General features: G+C 44.2%; 1 protein-coding gene across 1 annotated transcript in view; it reads right to left on the bottom strand.

Moving 5' to 3' along the window:
- Positions 1 to 15,994, bottom strand: part of USP13 (ubiquitin specific peptidase 13) — a 112,076-nt gene extending 96,082 nt beyond the window's left edge. Inside the window, exon 1 of the mRNA XM_082744387.1 lies at positions 15,660 to 15,994. Coding sequence (XP_082600513.1) covers positions 15,660 to 15,827 — 168 coding nt within the window. The 5' untranslated portion in view covers positions 15,828 to 15,994. The remainder of the gene's footprint in view (positions 1 to 15,659) is intronic.
- Positions 15,995 to 26,176: the final 10,182 nt, after the last annotated feature.

The following is a 26,176-nucleotide window of genomic DNA, read 5'->3' as shown; positions in this document are numbered from 1 at the left end:
GGCAGGAGGGAGTTGATTCAGCAGAGGGAGAGAAAGACAAGCACGGTTGGTGCTGTGATGACCTTTACATCTTACTACAAGATCACTCTGGCTACTGGAGGGAACTGTAGGGTGGGAGCCAAGAGAATATATGGTCACGAAGCTATTATGCAGTCTAGACCCATGCAACCACTGGCTACATGAAAACATTTAGCTCTAAATTAATTTAAATTAGTTAAATTAGAAGTTCGGCTTCTCAAATACAATGTACCCATGGCAAGTGCTCAATAATCACATGTGGCTATGGGTGACTACACTACAGATGCAGAACAATTCCATCACCACAGAAAGTTCTTTAAGACAACCCTTGTCTAAACAAGGCAAGATGGTGGCTCAGCCTGGGAGAGGTGGCAAGAAGTCAGGGAAGGGGAAACTTTAACAGATGCAGGTTATAATTTTAAGATAGAACCGCTGAGCTAAAAGGTGGATTAAGGGGAGCCTGGTGGCTCAGTCGATTTAAGTGTCTGCCTTTGGTTCAGGTCACGATCCCGGGGTCCTTGGATGGAGCCCCACCTCGGGCTTCCTGCTCAGCAGGGAGCCTGTGTCTCCCTCTCCCTCTGCCTGCCATTCTGCCTACTTGTGCTCTATTTCTTTCTCTGTCAAATAAATAAATAAAAACTTAAAAAAAAAAAAAAGATGGATTAGGCGCAGGGGTGTGTGGAAAAGGACAGAATCAAGGACAACTCCTCGTTAGACTGCTAAGATTACCCACCTCTCTCTGCTCAACTCTTGCTTTCATTAAGCAACCACCTGCCTATTAATTCTGCCTCCCAGGTACTTCCAAATCTGAATGGAACCTATAAATATTCCAATGACCAGAGGACAGATCCCCAGTACAGTCTGGTTTCTAGAGCCAAACAAAGTGACAAGGGTTTTTAAAAGCAAAAATGAAGTACAGGCACATGGGAAGTCAGGGGGCAGTAAGAAAGTAAAACAAGGTTCCAGATCAAGGGGGGCAATCATGCAGTCCACAGAAAGGGGAAATGGGCTGAGCAAAAAGCACTATCAAAAAATGGGCTGGACAGCAAGGAAACACTCAAACAGCTCGCCAGTAGAACAAAACTTCCAGAATACAATATTTGCAAAATCCAGAAACCTTGCCTCCAACAGCAAATCCACTGAAACAAAATTATCTATATAAACTAAGTAGAAAAAACAAAAGGCATATTATCCCAGAAGAGTGAATGTAGGCCCCTCTGCTAGACATCAATAAATCATGCTTGTGGCCATAAAGTGTTAAGAAAAAATAGATGTGTTGATGCAGTAATGATTCTTTCAGTTTGCTCCAAGTTTGCCAGTTTCCTCTCTGCGGAGGACTCCCACATACGCCTTAGAGCTGCACAGCCAACCCAGACAGCTAAGGGCAGACTCCAAACAGCTACGTTTTGACACACTATAAATTTACTGTTCCACCAACCCGTCATTTAGGAAACCCGTCATTTAGGAACCTTTTTCCTAAGGATAAAACCACATCCTTGTTCTGGGTATTTGAAGCAGTGAGGATGCTGTTACCCAAACAGCCGGGGAAGGATTTTGGCAAAAGGCATGAAGAGCGGCTACCATAAGGTTCACAGGGCAAAAATGCAAAATAAATCCCATCGGAATGAGGACACTGAGGTGAGCACCTTCGGCAGGGCCAGACTGAAGCTGCAATCCACATAAGCAGTTCCCAGCTTACATATAAATAGAATGAGAAACCACCTTGTCAAAGGTAAAAACATTTTACAGTCATTTCTTCTCATTTAAAAAAAAAAAAAAAAAAGATCGTTTTCTTCAGGATGCATGTCCCTGACAAACTGTATTAAACATGAGGGTTAGGTTTCCAAGCTAACCTGAAAAACGCCCATCACCACAAGCTGGGTTTGAATATGAATAACAGCCCTGAACAGAGCACCCCTCCCCCAAGGAGACCAGCAAAAACTCCTGCCCGAAGTTCTGCTGCAGGGCAGAGCCTCATGCAGAATTGCCCAGGACAGGCAGTCTCTCCTGGGCAACCCCAAGACACTATAAATCCCATTTCACATTCTTCTCAGAAGGATCCCCCCACTTGGGGCTCCTGGGTGGCTCGGTTGTTAGGCGTCTGCCTTCAGCTCAGGTCATGATTCCAGGGTCCTGGGATAGAGCCCCGCATCCCTTTCCCATTCCCCCTGCTTATGTTCTCTCTCTCTCTCTCTCATCAAATAAACAAATAAATAAAATCTTTAAAAAAAAAAAAGGATTCCCTCCCCCACCCCACCCCACCCCCTGCCAACTAAATCCCATTAAAGAGATGGCTGGCATTAAGTAGTTTTAATGGGAAGCCATGATTATAACAACCTGCCAGGTAGGTTACTACAGAGGGAAAAGCCAAGGCTCAGAGAAATTCAGTGAAATTGCGATACCTGTTGAAGTCTTACCGCTACTAAGTAGCAACCGGGTAGGGTGAAGGGCCGGAACCCAGGCCAGTCTGGCCCTCCACACCCTGCCTGGTGTAACTGAGAAGCACATGTTGCTTTGATGGCAGGAGCCAGGTGGGCAGCTATGGGCAAGCACATGCCACCATGGAGGTTTGGGGAACAGAGCAGTTTCTTCCTTTCTACTAAGGTTGTTTCATTCCAGGAAAGCAGAAGAGGAAGGCAAGGGAGAGCACGCCTCTCCTGAACGGGAGGAGAGAGGCTCCAGCAGGACTGACCAGCTCCACTTCACAAACTCCAAAGGACAGCTGGAGTCCCTGGGAGGTGGCTGCCCCAGGCGGACATGGTCATGTCCCCAGATCCCACCCAGCCTCAACAACCGATGCCAATCATAGGCTGGATCTGTCAGTGAGCCTGCTCTCCTGGTGCAGGCCTAGAGACAGAGTACATATATCGGCTGGGGCTCCTTCCAAAGCTTCTGACTGAGACTCAATGAGAGAACATGCCCAAAGGCGCACGTCCAAAGGAGCAAATCAGCAGCTGGACTTAAAGGACACAATATGTGAATTACTTTCACCCTTGTCCCCTCCCACTCCTCTCTCCTCCTGGCCAGTCAATCCACAGATCCCACTAATAGTCCCCCAAGCCTATTTCTAAGATCTGCTGGGGACAGAGACATCTGTGTCCAGGTCACCACTTTGAACAATACCTAAAGAATTAACCAGGGCCAAGAAAGCGACACGTGGTTGGATTAGAAGAAAGTCTTCGTAATTGCAACTCACAAGAGCCATCAGCCTCTGGGCCAATCGCCCAGGTACTCAATATGGGGCAGATTTACTCTAGAGTGATTTCTTTTCAAACAACAGTCAAGTCTGCATGCATTCCATCTGTAACTACTTGTGCAACATGATCATCTGTTCAAATTTCTAATTCCTGGAGGAAATACTGCCCCAACTCCTCTCTGGGTTTCTCTACACAGCACTTGCCCACCTAATTTGATAGTTCGACCCTCATTGATGCCCTTGATGCACTCCATCTGCCCGGCTACAAACCCTGAAATTCCCTTTAGCATCTCCCACTCCTTCATCCGCTGCATATTTGGTCATTAAGTTGCTGTGTATCTTTTTTTTTTTTTTTAAGATTTTATTTATTTATTTGACAGACAGAGATTACAAGTAGACAGGCAGGCAGAGAGAGAGAGGAAGGGAAGCAGGATCCCTGCTGAGCAGACAGCACGATGCGGGGCTTGATCCCAGGACCATGGAATCATGACCTGAGCCGAAGGCAGAGGCTTTAACCCACTGAGCCTCCCAGGCGCCCCATCCTTAGTTTTCCTAAAACATGGTCTTATCATGTCATTTTGCTGCCTATATATTTTCAAAGCACCATTCAGGCTTTCCTAACATAGCACCTCAAATCAGTTTACCAAGTTGATCCAACTTTCCTCACCAGTGTTGTCACTTAGCTCCTAACCTCTGCTTGCATTCCATTTGGCCCAAGGGACGTTGTGTTCTATATGCTCCATGCTTTCAGCCTCCATGCATTAGCATATGCTTTTCCCTTGGCCTGGGATGCCTTCTCCCAACCCCCTACTTCTCCAGGGAAAACCCAGCTGATCCTTAAAAACCAGCTCAGATGTTCTCTGTAAAGCTGTCACCACTCCCCCGTCCCGAAGCTGAGTTAGACACTAATTTTCCTGTCCTCACAAAGCACTTTGTACATCTCTGTCATGGTTGGGATACTGATTGCTGAGGACGTGGAACAGTTGGGGTCTTGTGCACTTGTGCTAGTAAGGCTGCCTCTTTTCTGTTTTTCTATCTTTTTTATTTTTATATTTTTTAAAGTAGGCTCCATGCCCAGCATGCAGCCCAACAGGGGACTTGAACTCCCTGTGAGATTGAGACCTGAGCTGAGATCAGGAGTTGGACTTTTAACTGACTGAGCCACCCGGCATCCTGTTTTTTCAAAATCATGAACATTTATTTTGGAATAAAAAATGTTATTAAAAATAACCAATGCCATATTTTTATTTTGTCATGTTATAATCTAAAAAGTCATAAACTTGACCCTTGACAAGCTAGGGAGAGGTGTCTTGGGTCCTTGCTCGGTGTTTTTTGTGTTGTGACTCTGGGCACCGGAGAGATCTTGGTGGGCATGATCACACAAGGTGCCCCTTGGGGAGATGACAAGAGGGCTGGTCTCTGTGGAGGTAGCCTGGGCCTCTGGGCTGCCGCTCATGTTCAGTATTATGGGCAGTCAGCCCAGGACTCCTCTTGTCCCCAAGCACAGGGAAGATGGGAACAAGAGCACCTATTTTTAGGGCTGGAACAGCAGGTCAATGCAATAATGACAAGAATTTAATGAATCTGAACATGCCTCCAGACTAGAGGTGGTGCTTGAGGTGCACAACAGTATGTATGCTTCCTCTGAGGAGATTAAAAATAAAATGATTTGTTTTGTGTTAATTAGGAAGTATTCACACTTACTTAGAGCCTACCAGGTACCCAGCACTGCCCTGGGAGGGCTTGAGTATTTAGGAGGGAAACAGAGGACCACAGTAAAGAAAAGTATGACGTGGATGTTTCTAGCATAGTACGGAGTATGAGCACCAATTTTGAGTGTGTACTAGGAGTCAAACACGGTACTGGGTACTTTTATATATATTATCTCATTTAATTGCAGTAGTAATTGGCTTGTAAATTATAATTACTATTGTCACCTTGTTTTACAAAAAAGGAAACTAAGAGTCAGGGAGTTTACATAGTTTGCTCAGGGACTTGTTCAAAGACTGGTGCATGGCACAGATGGGACTTGAGCCCTGAGATGTCATGGCGTTAGACCCTGAAGCACTTACAGAGTATTATATTCTAAACAGTGTGGCACTTACATGTATGAATGGAGATTTCAGATATAGGAATAATCAATAAAATCTAGAAAAGTTAGTGGTCTGGATACCTGGATGGGATCCGAAAAGTGGCATCTTGGGGTAGGAAGGGACAGAGACCCGGAGGTGGCACCAAGGTTGGCACGTACGTGAGAAAGAGAGATTACTCAGGCAACTGAAAAGTGAGGCTGGATCCTCTGCAGGTTATAAAAGTCAGCCTTGGTAAGGTTAGACCTATGGGCTGGCGAGTCAGGAGCCAGGGAACAGTTCAAGGACAGTGGTTATTTGCTGTGGCTGTCCTGGAAGGAGAATGAGGACTAAGGTTGGGAGGTGGGAGAACTTGAATAGGAATAAGGCTAGGGCTCTTGAAATATTGAGGGTGGTGCTTTCACGAGGGTGATAACAGTGGGGATAGAGACAGCAGAGTGGTGGGACTAAACTCAGTAGACATTTTGATGAAAGATACACAGCGGGGTGCCTGGGTGGCTCAGTGGGTTAAAGCCTCTGCCTTCAGCTCAGGTCATGATTCCAGGGTCCTGGGATCAAGCCCCGCATCGGGCTCTCTGCTCAGCCGGGATCCTGCTTCCCTTCCTCTCTCTCTCTCTTCCTGCCTGTCTACTTGTAATCTCTGTCAAATAAATAAATACAATCTTTAACAAAAAAAAAAAAAAAAGATACACAGCAACTTAATGACCAAATATGCAGCGGATGAAGGAGTGGGAGATGCTAAAGGGAATTTCAGGGTTTGTAGCCAGGCAGATGGAGTGCATCATCCTGGGATGGAGCCCCGCATCGGGCTCTCTGCTCAGCAGGGAACCTGCTTCCCTCTCTCTCTCTGTCTGCCTCTCTTCCTACTTGTGATCTGTCTCTCTGTCAAATAAATAAATAAAATCTTAAAAAAAAAAAAAAAAGAAAGAAAGAAAGAAAAAGAAAAACTAAGGATGCAGTGTGACAGACTGAAGGAGGGCAAGGTGGTCAGTTAAGAAAATTCTTGTGCAATAGGCCAAGCAAGAAATGATGTCAGCTTGAGCCTGGGCTGTGGGTAAGGAGAGAGGAGGCTACCCTGGAACCTGGTTTCTAGTCGAATGTGATATAAAAGAGAGGGAAAGCTTTTGGCTTTCGGCTCGGAGGTGGCAAATGTGTGACTCTCTTAGGTGGTCCTGAATCCGGGCGCATCCGACACCAGCAGCCTCCACCATGCCGCCTAAGTTCAAACTCACCGGTGGTGAAGGCAGAGCCACGTCTGCCCTAGCCCCATAGATCGGCCTGCTGGGTGTATCTCCAAAAAACGTTGGTGATGACATCACCAAGGTAACCAGTGATTGGAAGATCTAAAGATTACAGTGAAACGGCCCATTCAGAACAGACAAGCCCAGACTGAAGGGGTACCTTCTGCCTGTGTCCTGATTATCAAAGCCCTCAAGGAACCACCAAGAGGCAGCAAGAAACAGAAAAACACTGAGCACAGTAGAAGTATCACTTTTGATGAGATTGTCAGTATTGGCCAACAGATGCAGCACCAATCTGTAGCCAGAGAACTCTCTGGAACCATTAAAGAGATCATGGGGATTGCCCAATCTGTGGGCTGCCAAGTTGATGGTTGCCACCCTCATGACATTATAGATGACATCAACAGTGGAATGCTGTGGAATGTCCAGCTAATTAACTACAAAGGAAAATATTTCAAAAAAGGATCATTTGACCAAAATGTAAATAATTAAATAAAAGATGGGGCACCTGTGTGGCTCAGTTGGTTAAGCATCTGCCTTTGGCTCAGGTCATGGTTCCAGGGCCCTGGGATTGAGTCCCATATTGGGCTCTCCATTCGGTGGGGAACCTGCTTCTCCCCCTCCCTCTCTCTCTGCCTGCCACTCTGCCTACTTGTGCTCTCTCTGTCAAATAAATAAATAAAATATTTTTAAAAAGAAAAGAGGGGTGCCTGGGTGGTTCAGTGGGTTAAAGCCTCTGCCTTCAGCTCTGGTCATGATCCCAGGGTCCTGGGACTGAGCCCCACATCGGGCTCTCTGCTCAGTGGGGAGCCTGCTTCCCCCGCTCTCTCTGCCTACCTCTCTGCCTACTTGTGATCTCTGTCTGTCAAATAAATAAATACAAAAAAAATCTTAAAAAAAAAAAAAGAAGAAGAAGAAGAAAAGAAAAGAAAGGGAGATACACGCATCTACACAGCAGCGTTATTCACAATAGGCAAAAACGGAGTCAAGCCAAGTGTCCATAAGCAGATGAATGGATAAACAAGAAGTGGTCTACACATATTATGGAATGTTACTCAGCTTTAAAAGGGAAGGAAATTCTGACACATACTACAACATGGACAAAACTTGAAAACATGGTAAGTGAAATAAGCCCATCACAAAAAGGTAGCTACTATATGGGCTTGCTTACATAAGGTACCTAGAGCAAATTCATAGCGACAGACAACAGAATGGTGGTTGCCAGGGGCTGGGAGGCTGGTGGGCTGGGGAGATACTGGTTAAGGGAGACAGAAGATCGGCTTTGCAAGATGAAGACCTCCAGAGACCTATGGAGGTGATGGTCATGCAACAACATGAATGTCCTTTAATGCTACCAAACAGTACGCTTAAACATGGTTAAGATGATTAAATTTATGTTATGAGCAATTCATACAATTTTTTTAAAAGTAAGAGAGGGATAGGGAGTCAGAGTTGATAATTTTGTACATCTCCCAGCCTGTAGCCCTAAATGAAGGGCAGCACCTTTAACTGTGCTCCAATCCACAGCAAGAACAATGCAGGGGAGTGAAAACAGAATTCAGAGCTGTGCAGATGTCCGGGCTCAATACAACTGAGGACACAATCTTTCCCGAAATGCTCCCTGACAGGACAAGCATTGTCTCTTACATTCCTAGACTCTAAAAATGATACAACTTGAAAGATAATTAATGTCAGCCAAAAAGAAACAGGAAGTGACTTCTTGATTATTCATTTGGAAAAGCGGGATTCCGGCAGGTTACACAAATACGTCAATTTCACTCCTTTCTGAAACACAAAGAAAAGAATAGTAAAGACATTATGTTTTTAAAAAACATCAACCTTAGCCACAAAATCTGGAAACCAGACTGCAGATGGAGAAGCAGTACAAGACTAAGATGACAAAAAGGAACCCTAGCTAGGCCTGCAGCAGAAAAAACAAGATCCGATCTGATGTCCGCCCCAGAACTTCCAAGAGACTCCAGAATTAGTAGCCCTAGGTAACTCTGCAAGCTGGGATGAGACAAGGGCTGAAGAACAATGCAAGGCAGTGAAAAGAGAATTCGCTTTCAAGAAGGAAGGTTTGAAAACCCATCTAGGTAGCAATCAGAGCCCAAATCCTTCCTGCACTTACAGTGGACTCTCCCACACGAGCAAACCACTGGAGATTTATTACCTAGAGCAGGTAAAAACATGGGACTCAGGTATGTGGGACAATGAGCTCAGTTAGGGACAGAGGTTCCATTCTAAATACATGGAGACTTAGAGGTATGTGTGTAATGCATGTGTATCAGTCCAGATGTGAATCAAAAATGCCAACCATTATAGGTTTTTCAGGCAAGAAGGGATTTAATACAGGGAATTAGAGGGTACATACTCATGGTTAGAGCTGTGAAAGCCGAGTGCAGAGAAATCACCACTCATGTTCAGGAAATCTAGACATACAAGCATCGTAAGATACTGCATAGATGATCCCAGTTCCCCCATGGCTGAGGTGGCCTTGAGTCCCAGAAGGATACTCTGAAGCTGACAGGAAAATCCCGTATCTGCCACCAGCTACTGCTACAGTAACAATGTGGCTTCTCTTTCTGAAATTCTCACTGGCAGAATAGAAATCCGAATCCTTCTGTTTGGGAGGCCTCGGTGGCTCAGTAGGTTAAGCATCTACCCTCAGTTCAGGTCATGATCCCAGAGTCCTGGGATTGAGTACCGCATGGAGCTCCCTGCTCAGTGGGAGTCTGCTTCTCCCTTTCCCTCTGCTCCTCCCCCCTTGTGGCTCTCTTTCTCTCTCCTCTCTCAAACAAATAAATAAAAATCTTTCAAAGAAAAAAAAGCATGCTTGGGTGGCTCAGTAGTTTAACTGACTGCCTTCGGCTCAGGTCATGATCCTGGAGTCCCAGGATCGAGTCCCGCATCAGGCTCCCTTCTCAACAGGGAGTTTGCTTCTCCCCTTGACGTTCCCCAATCTCATGCTCTCTCTCTCAAATAAATAAATAAAATCTTAAAAAAAAAAAAAAAAAGAAAGAAAGAAAGAAAAGAAAAAGAATCCTTCTGTCAAAAGATTCAGGCAACTATAGCATCCAGGTTCCCAGCCCCTACAACATGCAGCATAGGAGAGGGCCTAACAAAACAGGGATAAGATTAAGAACCAAAAAAAAAAAAAAAAAAAAAAAGATTAAGAACCAGAAGACCATATCCAGCCATATCCAATATCCAGATGCCAAGACCATCCTCCTCCTCTCCTCCCACTCTGTTACCCGCTCCCCCAGTATTGGCCGATAGACCTTCACCTTCCAGGCAGAAGACAAAGGTCTCTTAACTAGTCGCCAAAGGGAAAAAATCAGGATGCTAAAATTTAAGGTTCTCGAGCAAACAGCCCAGCCAGATCACCTTCCAGTGAAGTTCACAAGTCAACAGAATACAGAACTCCCACCTCCAAAAAGCCCAATGATTCCCAGCAAAGTAACTGCAATTTATTTCAAATGTCTCAAATTCTCTAAACTTTAATTTGCTTCAAAAAGAATGTACATGGGGCACCTGGGTGGTTCAGTGGGTTAAAGCCTCTGCCTTCAGCTCGGGTCATGATCCCGGGGTCCTGGGATCGAGCCCCACGTCGGGCTCTCTGCTCATCGGGGAGCCTGCTTCCCTCCCTCTCTCTCTGCCTTCCTCTCTGCCTACTTGTGATCTCTGTCTGTCAAATAAATAAATAAAATCTTTAAAAAAAATAAAAATAAAAATAAAATTAAAATTAAAAAAAAAAAAAAAGAATGTACATGAGGGGCGCCTGGGTGGCTCAGTGAGTTAAAGCCTCTGCCTTCAGCTCAAGTCATGATCCCAGAGTCCTGGGATCTAACTCCACAGCGGGCTCTCTGCTCAGCAGGGAGCCTGCTTCCTCCTCTCTCTCTGCCTGCTTCTCTGTGATCTCCGTCTGTCAAATAAATAAATAAAATCTTGAAAAAAAAAAAAAGAATGTACATGAGACATATGACACCGATAGCTGAGCTAAGATTAACAACCAATTATTCAATCACCACAAATGTGAAACTGTGAACCCAGAAAGGCCACAGTGCAGGAGGGATGTGTCACTAGAGTAACTGGTTGCGCCCACACTCTAGAACTCTCGAACTCTGGTTTTCAAAGTATGACCTGGAAACCTTCTCGTGCACCCAAGTCCCTTGGAGTCATCTGCGAGGCAAAAACTATTTTCATAACATGAACTTATCTGCCTTTTCCACTCCTGCTCTCTCCTGAGCAGACAGAGGCATTTTTAGGAGACTGTATGACATCTGGGTGACACCACCACTCTAACAACTAACAGAATGGAAGTTGCTTTAAATTTTTTTCAGTCTTCATTTCTAACGGGGTAAATATCAATAGACAGAAACCACAAAATAGCTCTCTGGCTTCCTTGAAACTATGTAAGAGTATATAGGGGCCAAAAATCTTGAGATTCATTGCTATAAAACATTTCAGTTAGTTGCTTTTGGAAAGGAACTTTTAATATGTGAAACTAATTAGAATGAGTTTAAGTTTATATCTTCAAAGGGAAAAGAAATAGGAAATGTTTTACTATCTTAAATCTGTTGATCCCTTAGGAGGAAGATTTCTCCATATAGACCCCCAAATTAAATTATTTTTCCCCTACAAATAAGCACAAAGATGCAAGTCTCACTTCTGGAAGGTAGCATGCACACCGCTACAGTAGGGAGCCCCTAACAGGAGCTGCTCCTACAAGTAAATAATCTCAAAGCCTTTCCCAGTGGCTATGTAAACCAGCCAGTACCATGAGGCCCCAGCTCCCCAGAGTTTTACAAAGGAATGTGTCCTTTGGGATTGCCAAGGGATCTCAAGAGATTCAGAGAACAGGAAACAAGCTCGTTTTTACAAAATCATGCTGATGCTGCAAGGGAAGGAGAGGTGTGAGGGACCGCTTATGGTGGTGTCATATCCTCTCAGGCCACCTTTTTGGTGTGTACAGCTGCTTGTCATAGCAGGTGTGGCCAGATGTCCGTGGCTCACTGCACTGGGATCTCTCTCTTCTCAGCAGCTGCTGGTTGTGGAAAGGCTTCTCAGGAATCCCCTCTGGCACAAATACAAACCTGGAAGAGGGCATTTCATCCCTGGAGCACCCCTGACCACCAGACCAGTGGATAAATACTCTCCTCTCCATGTCCCAGGTGGAGGATATCAAGGCCCATCCAACAGTTCCCCAGAGGTGCCTGGCCTGACTGAGCACCAGTGGTCCACCATGGCAGCCGGCTCAGTAACTCACTCTTGAATTGGCTTTCCTTCCTCCCCTTTGTCACTATTCCCTTGGATGTTCTTCCTTTTATATTCCCTGGGATACCTTTCCAAAATAAAGCGCCCATGGTAAGTCCTTGTCTCAGTCTTTCAGTTGACCCCAGCTAAGAGAAGGAGTAAGATAAGCTCTTCACCTCCAACCAGGTGGGAAAGGGGCATGGTCAGCACAACAATGGCCCAGCTCCTCCCTGATCCTAAAACTTGGTAGAAGGCTTCACATCTAGCAGATGTTTTAAAATGACTAGTTAAGTAAAAAGAGAATGAAATCATGGCCAGCTGTGGAAGAGAGACTACAACTTACTCCTGTGTTGTATGACAGACTCTAATGTGGATTTCAGAGAAAAAATAAAGTCTCAAGCAGAAGATGATCAAGACAGGAGGGTGTTTCTGGAAAAGGAGATGAATCTTTGCTACTGGAAACCCAGAGACTGACCTTCCTGGAGCTGGCAACCTAGAAGGTGAGGGGATGTAGGAGGGCAGAGTATGTTCAGATGAGCGAGGGGTTCAACAACCAAGGGATGAGTAGATTTTACATTGTGGGCCATGAAGCCTTGTGAGAAAAAGTATGGACCAATGTTTCCACTTAACCACACCAAACTTTCTACATACCCCTGACAATCAAACACTTGGGCTTGACTCTTTATCTCTTTCTTTTCTTCCTAGAGTGATTATGATTTGTCCAGGCATACTTTACACATTAATTTATTTATTCCGCAAAACAACCTTATGAGATAGGTTCTATTATTACCCCCACTTCACAGATGGAGAACCTGGAACATAGAGAAGCTACACAGGTTGGAGACAGAATTGGGGCTGAACCCCACCAGTCTGGCTCTTTCTCATACTTTGTCCCCCACAGTCAATAAACTCACCACATCCCACATGAAAAGCCCACATGATTCCTTTCGCACTGTTTCCCATATGTTGTATCCTTAGCATTTTTGGAACCTATAACCACAGGTAATTCATACATTTCCTAGGCATTAGTTGGGTTCCTGGTATATATATATGTATCAGATGTTGGGCCAGCTGCGGGGGATAAAGATGCAAAAGACTCACTCTCCAGGAAGGTCCCATTACATACCTTGCAAGATGAGCCATGTCATGGAGAGGTGAACCTACAGGTCAAGGTGGGAATGTGGGCCTGGGCTGAAATTGGGATGAATTGGTAGGCAAAAAGCACAAATTCTCACTCATCCCAAAAGTGTCACTGAGAATCTGCCCTGTGCTAAGCCCTAGAAGGTAGGAAGGAAGGAGAAGGACACTGAAATGAGTTACTACACAGTCCCACTCAATCCTCATACTCACACAGGGAAGGAATAGCAAAGCTGGTCACATCAGGCCTTAGACACGATCTGTAATAAAAAAATGATCAATTCCGTCTCCCTCTAACACCACTTTAAGTCACATAACTTACAGTAGTCTTCCATAACTGACCATATTAAATCAAGTTCCTGTTTTAGGTATTCAAGGCTCTAATCTACTCTCCACTTGGTTATGACCTCACTACTCATTAAATCAATTTTTTTCTTCCCAGTACATTACAAGTAAATAAGAAAATATTCACACTTTATGTGTTTGTCCACATGTGATTTACCTTTCTAGATGTTGGACTTATTTCTATCCGTCTTTATCTATGGCCGTTTTCAAAAGTATCCAATAGTTTTTCTTTTTCCCCCACTCACATGGCTTTGGTCGTTCCTCTACCACAGTTCCATGGCACCTGTAAACTAAAGTCTCTGGGGTGTTTGGCACCATTGGATTTTACTCTTGCATGGTTCTTACAGCCATGTGTGTATGAGCTGGCACATAGTAGGTGCTCAAGAACCTGTATCTGATTCATGATGAAGTGTTAAGTACCATAGGGAAAGATCTCCCACGATCACACACTGTGCTTTAATATAACTTGTTATAAAACCTTCTTTCTCTTTCTCCTCATAGATAATGAAATACACTGATTCATCGGCCTTGTAAATAAGCCCAGTCTCCCGAAGGAACTACTGCGATATGAATGAAATCATCATTTTATGCTGGACATGATGCTTCTAGAATAGTGTTTGGCACACCATTAACTCCCAGTAACTATTTGTGGAAGTGAATTAAAATAATCAGCTTTATTTCACACCTACCACATATTTTATAAAACAGTAAAGATTTCCAATAACAAAGTTGATGATGAATTTGAAGAGCAGCCCTGATCAAACATAGAAAAAGTAGTTTCACCCACTCCACACGTTGTACTATTCTAAAAGACTAGGCCACTTTCTTTCTCCTGTTTCCTGGACTTCCCAATCTCTGACTTGCTTAAGTTAGTTAAGACCATCAGTCCTCTCCTAAGGGTGGATCCTGCCCATCACTGGACACAAAATCTGAAAATGGCATTTTCAAATACTCTGTGGAGAATACAATTCAGTAACACTCCTGACAGTCACTTTAAGTAGTGTGATCATAATATACTAAGTATATAAATACAACCATCTCATTCCACTTAGACCTTTTGAAAGAAAGTAAGTAATCAAAAAAGTTAAATTTTTATCCCCCAAATGATCCGGAATTAACATAAAAGAAAAGCCGAATATCGGAGGGAGGATACAAATTCTGGGACTCTAGTATATAACGAACAAAAACGCTTTGAAATCAGTCAATATCAATCTAGCAGACAATGAATTTGGAAAATTTGTCTCTCGTTTTGGCTTTTTTTTCTCCCCCTCCAACTATACTCTACATAAATGTGAGTAAAATGTGACAGACTATTGTTTGAAACCTGCCTCAGTCCCTCTAATCCATGCACCTCCCGGTTGCATTGAGATCTGCCGGGTGACACATGAGATCTGCCGGGTGACACATGAGATCTAAAGTGGGTGGATAAAAATAACCTGGTCCTCAAAAAGACATGATAAACGCCAGACAGCTGAGTCACTTTGAAGCCCATCTGACTCTGGAAAGGGACATTCACCCTCCTTTTCCTTGTCGCACATATACATGCCACCTGGTGAAAAACACCACCAACCGCCCGGGGTGGAAGGCGGTGATCTGTCGTAACTTCCCCCCTCCGGTCTCAGGTCACAACCCGCGGCTAAACTTTTAATAATTTATACTAATGCATTTCAGCCCAGGCGATGCACATAGAGCAGTAAGGGGAACCATGGAAAGAAACCGTAGTAATCCAGCAGACCCCCTATTTGCAGCCCCGCTGGAGGGACCCGAAGGTTTCTTCTGACAGTCTAACGGGAAGAACAGGAGTGGGGAGCAATGGAAAGTGGAGGAAGAAAAGCCCAGCGAGGACATCAGAATTGCCCAGGAGTGGGAGTCCCCGGGCAAAGCAAACGGTCCCAGAAAAAGAAGGGCTGTGTGTGTCGGGGGCCAGGGGGTGGGGATCGATGCGGTCCACCCAGCCGCCCTCCGCTCTCGCCCCCAGGGAGGACGCAAACCATCCGCAACGCGCGGCTGAGCTCTGGGAGCTCTTCCATTGGATCTGTCTTTCAAACGGTGGCGGGGCTGGGGCCGGGCAGCTGGGACCTGGGGCCCTGTCAGCCTGGGAAGGCTGGCGGAGCAAACCCCGCGGCGCCCCGGTCTTCAGCTGCAGCAGCCTCGGGGAAAGCAGCGCCCCGCACGCAGGAGGCGCTCCCAAGCCTCTGCCGAACTGCAGCGCCCCGGAGCCAACTCCGCCGCCGGGGGAGGAGGTCCCGGGCTGCCACTGCGCATCTTCTCCCCCGGCTTCACGTGCCGCCCAGTGCCGCGGCTCGCGGCCGCCACAGGCCGCGGGCACCGCGACCCTCCCCCGAGGCGCCGCGAACGCCGCCGAGCCTCACTTACGGGGGAGTCGTACGAGAAGGCGCACTCGTTCTTGTACACCCTGTCCCCCGACCTGGGCACGCGGATCGTGGGCATGTGAGGCACCAGCAGCTCGCCGATGTCTCCTGCAGCCATCTTCCTGCTGCCGCTGCCGCCCGGCATGCCGAACAGGGCGCCCCGGCGCTGCATGGCCGCGGCGTGCACCCGAGCGGAGCCGAGCCGGGTCGGGCCGGAGCGCTGGGTCTGCCCGCAGCGGCGGCGGCGGCGGCGGCGGAGGCGGGCTGCGCGGGCGACGCGAGCCGAGCCGGGGCTGGCGGGCGGAGAGGGCCGCGGGGCGGGAACGGGCACCGGGGGCCTGGGGCGGGCGGGGGTGTGGGGGACGCTGCTATTTTTAATCCAATGGCGAATCGCCGGCCCAGCTGCAGCGTCAGGCGGGGCGCTGGGGAGCACCAGCCGCAGCGCGCCGGGGAGGGGGCGCTGGAGAGGGGCCCTGCGCCGGGATCCGGCTCGGCGGGGGGCGCGGGGGGCGCGAACGAGCCCCCCCACCCCCGGCGTGGGAGCTGGCAGCGAGCTGGGTGCTCCCCTAGCCCCCGACGGCGGGCTGCGGTGGGGCACCCCCACGGTGTTTTCGACCCTAGATCGATAGGTTGCGAAAGGGCAACTCCGAGGCAGCTAACACAAAGAGCAGGATTTGGGGGTTTAAAAACCGCTTGATTTTAAAACAACTGCAGATAAAAGCGGGGACTTCCCCAGCCTGGGTAGGGGTGGGACTCGATGTGCAAATCTGGATTGCACAGTGTCGGGCCCAAATCTAAATTTGCGCTGTGCACTTAGGTGTTACCCTCACTAAACCTTGTTCCCCACTTTTTTTTTTTTTTAACATCTAAAGCTTATTAAAAGAGAATAGGATAGGATCCAGTGAGGATGGACGTAGATTTTTGCAGTAATACAGATTTCCTTCTTACGTATAGTGAGGAGGATCAAGATCTTTTTCCCGCGGGGAGTAGCTTTATATTTTTCTCTTTGGAACGTATTTTGCTTGATTTGTGCGAGGCTCCACGTCGTACGTTGAACAGCCTGATTTGAGCATCTTATTCAGACGCACGATTTCCTGTGTTGCAGGTCCAGTTCCTCAAAATAAACAATGAATGGGGTAGGGGGGAGGTGAATAATTTGCCGAACAAAGCTTGCAACACAGCGTACTCTCATTTTCTCTAAAAAAAATTCTTAAAACACAGGTTCAATTCCGCTGAGGTTTCCTAACTATACCCAGTGGAAAGGACAGGGTACCCACGGATTCCTGCCAATTAATGCAACGCAGTAATGACAAAAAATAGTGAATAAAATTGTTAGTTTCTATAAGACTCTCCTAAACAAATCAGACTGTCTTTAAAATCATTTTCTCCCTCCCATTATCTCTGCAACTCTGCCTGATTCTGCAGATGTGCCGGTTTCTGCTGGGAGATGGCAAGGGTGCCTAGAATCTGATGTGAAGTAGGAAGATGAGCCCCTCTCTTGCCCTGCCCTCCTAAATTTTCATCCTATCCAGCAAGGCTCAAGCACACCTCACATTCAGGTTCACCGATGATGCTTGCTTGCCCAATTACAAAGAAAAAGTTTTTTCAACGACATTCAAAACCTACAGTTCAAAATATTTCTAGATTAAATGCAGTATAAATCGAGACACCGTTTTTCACCCTTCAGACTGATTAAGATTATGTTGAGTTGGCCTACCTATGGGAAATAGGCTTTCATATTGTTGGTGGGAATAAAAATAGTAAACAGTAACAGTATCAACTTTAATTTTATATGCATACACTGTTTCCCCAGCAAGTCCTCATCTGGACATTTATGTTACAGATAACTTCACACTGTGTAAGGATTCTTGTTAGAGCATTGTTTATAGTAACAAAAGACTGGGAATAGCCTGAAGGTGCCTGTGTAGGAAGTGTTTAAAATATAGCACTGTTAAGAAGAATGAAGCACCTGGTGTGAGCTGATGTGGAGCAGTTTCCCCATAGATGAAATTTCCAATAGATGAGAAAAGCAAAGTGAAAATCCACGTGTAAAAGCAAGGAATGCATGCAAGGCACTCTGGTACACCCAGGATGCCACAGGTGTTCTGTCCAATTGGTTGTATCTATGGTAAACATTGTATTTATTTACACACACATACATACACACACAGAGGCTACATTGTGTGTGTGTTTGTGTGTGTGTGTGTGTGTTTAGCCTTAAGATGTCTCTAAAAGACTACATAAGAAACTAATGTCAATCAGGCTCTGTGGAGAGGAACACAAAGCCTGAGAGTACAGAGAAACCTACTTCCAGTCTTTACCTTTCTGTACTATTTACATTTTTATTATGTGCAAGTGTTGCTTTAAAAAATAATTAAAACTCAATTATGCAAACACTCTAAATTCAATAACCAGTTAACACGTTTGTAGTGTATTAGTCTCACATGCTTACAATGCTTATACAATACTGAGCTGGGTAAAAATCAACACACATTTTGATAAGACTGGAAAGATATGTAAAATTTAAATGGTCATGTTTAGAATTTGGTTATAAGATTTTGTTTCTATTTTCAAAATTTCTTCAAAGATGTTATGTTTGTTTTGTAATAGAAGCATTTTTTTAAAGATCTTTAAAATTTATTTATTCATTTGAGACAGAGAAAGAGAGATCATAAGCAGGGTGAGAGGCAGAGGGAGAGAAGTAAATTCTCCACTGAGCTGGGAGCAGATGTGGGGACTCCATGGGGTAATCAATCCCAGGACCCAGAGATTATGACCTGAGCCAGAGGGAGAGGCTTAATCATCTGAGCTACCCAGGCACCCCTGTAATACAAAAACTTATTGAGACAAAAAGTTAGAGAAACTTGAATGAATTTAAACAATGTCTTCATCATGCCATTTTAGGGGGAAAAAATCTGGCTCAATTACTGGAACTATTTGACTAAATTTTGCAAATTCTACATAAAGACTACTTTATTGGAATAAGTTTTCAATTAGCAGTAACGGTGCTCCAGATGAAACCTCATTGACTCCAACACTGCCACTGCGTGAAGTTCAACCAGACAATCTGACTAACGGACGGGTTTCTACATGCAGACCTTGAGGAAAGAGCAGGAATAAAGCGAGGATGGGTCAACAATTCTCACTTCCAACACAAGCCCATAGTCTTGCTGAAGAGATGTCAGAAGACCTAAGACTAAGAACTAACTTTTGCCATAAGTGTTGAGGTCACCACATCACTCTGCTGCTCAAAAGCCTCCTCATAGGGCCCCTGGGTGGCTCAGTGTGTTAAGCCTCTGCCTTCTATTCAGGTCCTGATCTCAGGGTCCTGAGATCGAACCCCGCATTGGGCTCTCTGCTCAATGGGAAGACTGCTCCTCCCCCCCCCCCCCGCCTGCTGCTCTGCTTACTTGTGATCTCTCTCTCTCTCTCTCTGTCAAATAAATAAATAAAATCTTTAAAAAAAAAAAAAAAAAAGAAAAGAAAAGCCTCCTTGTATGTCTTTTGAAGTGAGCCCACATCCAAGGACCTCGCTCTTGGCACTCTTTCAGAATTCAGTCCCCCACCTACTTCTGGTAAGCTCAATTATATTGTCCCCGAGAATAAATGCGCTTGTCTCCTAGCCTTGGTTGAAAGCTCTCTGCTATCATTTCAATCTTCTCAAGCCTTTCAAGCCTTTTCTGATATAGGCTCCAAACCTTGGGGACCAATCTTAAATACAGACCAGCCCCTGTTGCCTGTACGCATTTAGCTTTCTGCCATATGACGTCTTTTGTATGTTATTTAATTAGTCAGGGTTCCATATCTTTTCCCTTTATATAGATAACACACTCTGAAAGAAGCTAATTCTCTTAGTATCCTTCCACAATGTGGACTATTGCCCACCCAGAAAGGTACTGCTCTGTTTATTTTAAGCACTCAATAATAAGTACCTAGCAAGTGAATGACTCACATCTGTGACACTGTAATAGATATGTTTTGCAGTCAGTTTGTGTCTTTTAAGTAAAATTCGTGGTTTCACAAATGTTCCCCGAACTGACAGGTTACATTAAGACGTGACATGAATGTTGCTGTGACTAATGCCAAAAGGGGGAATTGGGAAAATCTACAGAGAAAATAGATACCTTAACTATTTCAATTAATGGAATAGCTCCTGACCTCAGATGCCTTCCGATAGTGTGCAGTGATCTAGTCAAGCCGTATATGGTGATAGCTTGTTGTGGAGACACAGCCCTCAAATGCTCTATCCTGGCAGATAGCCTCTGCAGGAAGCACTGGTTATTAAGTGTAAAACAATAGGTCACTGCTTAAGAAATGTAATACATTTTCCATTTGAGAAAATTCTGTATAACCATCTAAATTCACATGATACAAGAATATTCATTGACATGGAAAAATGTTCACTATAATGCAAACTTCAAGGACAGGTTATAAATGAGCATATACACTAATATTCTATTTAAATACATACACACACATATATATCCGTAGTCATAGCAGAGAAAAGACGTTCGATTGGAATAGGCCATATGTTAATGGTGGTTATCTCTAAGTGAAAAACAAAGTTGTTTGTGCTTTTCTGAGTTATTTAGATGTTTTGCATTAGCTATCCATTTATTTTTCTTAATAAGGAGAGATGTTAACTTTTTACACTACCACTGTTTATGTCAATTTCTTTTTCATCTGCCCTCTTTCTAACTTGACTGTCCTCTTCACCACCCGTATATAAAACTAAGCAAGTTCTTCTGTTAGGTTTATGGGCAATCTGCGTAACTAGAAGATAGGTTCACACTGGAATGAACAAACTCCTTAAACAACTGTTAACGTCAAGATTAGGTAAACTGTTAATCAGTTTGAGAGTAAATCTGAGATCCCTGTTCATCTTTTTGGGTTTTGTGATGTGTAATACTCACCACAGTTCTTCCAGAAGCCTGACTCATGAGTTACTCATAGAGATAGGTAGGCATAGCATACAGCCTTTCAGGCCAATCTGACATAATCCCTACTCATGCCCACTTACCATTTCCATGTGCACATAAAAAGACATGGCCTCCGTTCAGGTGTAGAAAACCCTGTTGTAAACACAGTAAAAAAAAAAATTATATATATATATATATATATATATATATATATACACACACATACATATATATGTGTGTGTGTATATACACACACACATATACATACATACATATATACACAATATATATATATACACACTACAGACAGACAGACATATACACACCATGGGGCCACATGCCACTTTTCAGGTTTGCTAGTAAAGCAGGTTACCTAAATATGGTATATATTGGCTCCAAAGTCCAAAGAAATTCATCAAACATTGTGCCTCATTCTTTTTTCTTTTTTTTTTTTTTTTTTAGAGAGAGAGAGGGAGAGCACAGCCGGAGTTGGGGTGGGGTATCACAGAGAGAGAGAAGGGGAAGAAGGTTCCCTGCTGAGCAAGGAGCCCAAAATAGAGTGGGGGGTTCCATCCCATGACCCGGAGATCATGACCTGAGCAAAAAGCAGTTGCTTAACCAACTGAGCCACTCAGGTGCCCTATGCCTCATTCTTAGAGATAGGGAGCTCAAGGTGAAGAACTTGACCTTCATTCTATTATTATCAAACTCCCCTCAGGAATTTCACTGGGATGGCAAGCCCCTATATTTCTCAGAATATATCTTATCCTCTGTCACGGGACCCCTGCCTCTTCCTGCTCTCCAGGCCCTGTCTGCACATTGTCATCACTATAGGTATTAATATGATGTCATATAGATGTTGATGGCCAAGATTGGGAGTCAGCACACTGCAGTCCGTGGACCAAATCCAGCCTGCGGTTTGCTCTTGTAAATAAAGTTCTGTTGGAACCTAACCACATTCATCCATTTACATATTGTCTATGACTGCTTTTGTATTCCATGACTGTTTTTTGTATTGTGTATGACTGCTTTTTGTATTACAGAAACCATATGGACCCAGGATGTTCATATCCGACTCTCTACAGGAAAATTTTGGCAACCCCTGGTCAAGATCTTAACAGGTTATATGTTATGATCCATAATTGGAGAATTGGCATGACCTTACACTTGTGCTGCTTATCCTCCAGGTGATGGCAGACCTGTTTGTCTGAACAGAGCAAATACCTTCTCCAGATCGGTAGCTGCATACTGAATGCCAGGAGATGTACTCATTTGCTTTGGTAAGGAGATCATCTCTGGAATGTCAGCCAAGTTGAAATCACCACCTTGTTAACTTTACCACAGTTCACCATCATTCTCCATTCTAGTGGGGAAAGTAATAGAAATGATGGGGGTGGGGAAGGGAATATGACAGCAATCCCCAGTTCCGTCTTCCTGGTCTTTGATACTGGCACGGATTCCTGCAGTTCCACTTGAAGAGCAGCTGTGTTTCATGTTTAGACTTCTGTTAGAGAAAGAGAACATCAATGGCATCTCCTTGGTCTTTTCTTCTACAGTAATGATTACTCCACAGGTAAGGGAGTCACTGTGAAGATTCTACAACTCGCTAAGGTTACGTATTCCCATAATACTTTCAAGAACTGGAGTGCTACCCACAGGATGAGCTGGGGCCCCTCCACGCCTACCACGAGGTGAGCGGGATCAGAAGCTCGTATATCATCTATTCCCATAAGCCTTCCCTCTGGCAGGTAGGAATGGCGTTCCACCAGGCTGTAGATACCATCAGAATCTATTTCTATTAGTCTCTATTTCTTTTTTTTTTTTTTTTTAAAGATTAAATTTATTTATTTGTCAGAGAGAGAGTGAGTGAGAGCGAGCACAGGCAGACAGAATGGCAGGCAGAGGCAGAGGGAGAAGCAGGCTCCCTGCGGAGCAAGGAGCCCGATGTGGGACTCGATCCCAGGACGCTGGGATCATGACCTGAGCCGAAGGCAGCTGCTTAACCAACTGAGCCACCCAGGCGTCCCTATTAGTCTCTATTTCTAATAGAAATAGAAATAGACGTATTTCTATTAGTCTCTAAAAAGTTTGGGTATTTCTCATTCTCCAGGGCACAGTTACTAGGGGAGTGGCTGCAGGGACGGCCAGAAGGTAGGTTCATAGCCATATTTGGTAATACTGGAGCATCTTTCCTGAGGAACCCAGCTTCCTCTTCAATCAGGAAGCTCTATGGTGACAACTAAGTCCTATCTGTAACCATGACTACTTAACATGGTGGCCTGATTCAGGTCTTTGCTTGCTAAACTTCTAGATGGGATATATCTTAATGGCATGCCCACTGCATGTACTCCTGGGAGCCCCACAAGAAACCATAGCCAGAGTTATCTGTGAATTAGTCCATTCCCTGAGATCGTTCATAATGTTTGGACTGCTGCCTATTACCATAACAACTCCTGCTTTGCTCTTGGCAATGAATTACTACCACCTGAGATCCATCTAGGTTTCCTCCCAGCCCCACAGAAATCAGAAAGCCCACTTTAGGGCTGCCGACTCTTGTCAGCAGCACTCAGAGCCACTGGAATGATTAGTAAATTGTCTTTGAGAGATTCTGAGCCCCTCTGGAAACATATTTGATAGATCAAATTCAGCATTTCTGTGTCTTCAGTCCCTTCATCTATGTTATGCCAAGGAGCCCCTAACTGTCATCATCTAGCATGAGCCAGCATTTGGGCAACCTAAGTTTGGCTTAGGATCATGCCCATGCTAATATATTTTATACAGAATGACTGCTGGGTAGATCCATATTGATCAAATTGGCCTGTTCCAAATTCATATTTTGCCCTCCTTGATCAAATATCATCAGAATTCATTCCCACAAATGTTGTGCTATTTTATAGAATTTGCTAATTCCTCTTACTCCTTTGATTATAGCTGCTGAACTCCTTCCACTCTGATTTTGCAATCTACTCTTAGGGACCATGTGGAGTTATCAGTGAAAGTGGTTATCAGTAGAAAACACTGCAGGGCTGGACAATGGAAAATGAGCTAATGAGGCTGGAAAGTGTGTTTGTTGACAGCGGGGTTGGGGAGGTAGTTCAGAAGGATTTCAGAACTGGGGACTCTCCAAGCCTCCTACATACTCATAGATTTCTCTGTTTCAGTCATGGGGATCCTACTTTTTTCTCATCTGTGCCATAACTTGAACATAAAATAAGTGAGACAGCATTTTCAAAAGTCTGATTTGATTTTCAGGAAACTCATTCTAGAGCTGCAAGCAGGAAGCGATCATTTTCTCATGGTCACATGAATACTTCGAGATTCATCCTATTCCTTAAAGACTATAAATATTTGAGCATGCCCATCCCTTGCATGAGATTATCTAATGTCTTTTAAAATAGAGCCCTGACATTTCCCTCTCCCTGGGGTCGAGGGCAGCCACCTTTCCCCAGAACTACATTGCTCTGGACACGCAGTTGCAGACAATACAAGTGCTAACTTGGTTGATTTATCTCACCGCTGAGTATTATGGGCTGCTATTTTCTATCTTGAAATTTGAATGGAAATCTAACTGCCTTCTATCCAATTTGTAACTGGAAAGCAATCCCAATACCACCTCATATTCTTCAGGATCTGCTGCTTGCGACACATTCTCCGAGACTGACAAAGTTAGAGTTCTTCTGTTGTAAGCAATAGATACTAGCTCTGACCAACATAAGCACTAAGAAGGAATGTCTTGGAAGACCAACAGATGACTCCCAATACTGAAGGATAGGCTTAACTACCAGAAACCAAACGTCCCAATTCACAGTGGCAGCCACTTATAGACCTTCTTTCCAGATGCTGCCACCTATTGAGGTGACAATAATTTCATCCCATACACATGTGTCTCTACTCAGGGTCCAGATTTTTGTAGTGGGAAAGGGGCCATTCTAGAAAGAAGGTATGCTGATCAGTGATAAATAAATACATACATAAATACTGCTATAATCATCTTGCAAAATACGCTACAAGGATATGAAATATGCATAAAGCACTTAGCAGACTTCTTGGAATGTGCTAACCATCCTTATTATTTCTATCATTATCCCCAAATCTGACTCCTTCCTTCCTCTCTGTGGGAATGACTGCAAGCTACTTTGGGGAACTGCCTTTCCCCATATGTATCTCTAAGTCGGTCTACTCAGTATTCGCTGATCACTGCATGAACATTCGTGCTTTTTATTTTTGCTCATGATGAGCCCCAGTTGGAATATTTTCCTTCATTCATTAAATTTCTCTGGATCCCACTTGCCCCGTATTTTTCAGAAACCCTATCACATACATTTACTGCCCATATCACCCATTAGCTACTAAAGTATACATACTCGAAAGTATGTATTTTCTTAATCTTTTATTTATGTACTGTCATCCTAACTAGACTGCAAGTTGCATTAGGCCAGAGGTCATTGTAATATGTTTTTGTGTCCCCAAACCTAAACCTTGCTTCTACATAGAGAAGTTGCTCAAAAAAGTTGGTTTTAAGAAAGTTTATTACTGTGAAAAGATTGCTAATTGATTTCTGACACTGATCTCTCCTTCTCCCTTAGAAAAATAAATCAGTAAATGGGCTTGGGGGAAAACTAAGTGCTCCAACTTTGCATCTCAGTGCCTCTAGTATGTTCTAGACTTTAAGATATAAGTGGAAAGTTAGGGCTTTCTGATGCCTGGCAACTGGATGTAATGCCTGGAACTCCAGCAGCCATCTTGGAAAATGAAGTAATCCTAAGAACGGAATCCAGGTGTGACAGAGCGTAAAGATGGAAAGATACCGTGTCTTTAATAGTTTCTTAGAGGCATATACCAGTCCTGGGCTGCCTACTTCTTAATGGTCTTACATAAAAGAAAAATAAAATTTTATCTTGTTTAAGTCACCTTTTTTGAAAGGTGTAGTCAGTGGGGGATGCTCTGTTACAAGTAGCTGAAAACACTTTCTTTTTTTTTTTTTTTTAATTTTTATTTTTTATAAACATATATTTTTATCCCCAGGGGTACAGGTCTGTGAATCACCAGGTTTACACACTTCACAGCACTCACCAAAGCACATACCCTCCCCAATGTCCATAATCCCACCCTCTTCTCCCAAACCCCCTCCCCCCAGCAACCCTCAGTTTGTTTTGTGAGATTAAGAGTCACTTATGGTTTGTCTCCCTCCCAATCCCATCTTGTTTCATTTATTCTTCTCCTACCCACTTAAGCCTCCATGTTGCATCACCACTTCCTCATATCAGGGAGATCATATGATAGTTGTCTTTCTCTGCTTGACTTATTTCGCTAAGCATGATTCGCTCTAGTTCCATCCTGAAAACACTTTCTAAATGATACAGCTACTATTAGAAAATATAGATCAACTTTAAAAAAATTCTTATCACTTATTATTTAGTACTAAGTAATTATACTTAATTAAAAGCTCTTATGATCTCTTGACTTGTACAGTAGGCTGAAGAACAACCCCTTAAAGATATTCAAGTTCTAATCCCTAGAATCTATAAATACTATCTTACATGGAAAAAGACTTGTGCTTGACATATGTGATTAAAGTTCCTGAGATGGAAAGATTATATTA

The sequence above is a fragment of the Mustela nivalis genome (genome assembly GCF_964662115.1).
Source record: "Mustela nivalis genome assembly, chromosome: 1".
In the NCBI taxonomy this organism is placed as follows: Eukaryota; Metazoa; Chordata; class Mammalia; order Carnivora; family Mustelidae; genus Mustela; species Mustela nivalis.
Note: the sequence above shows the minus strand (reverse complement) of the source record. Positions and strands in the feature narration are given on the sequence as shown.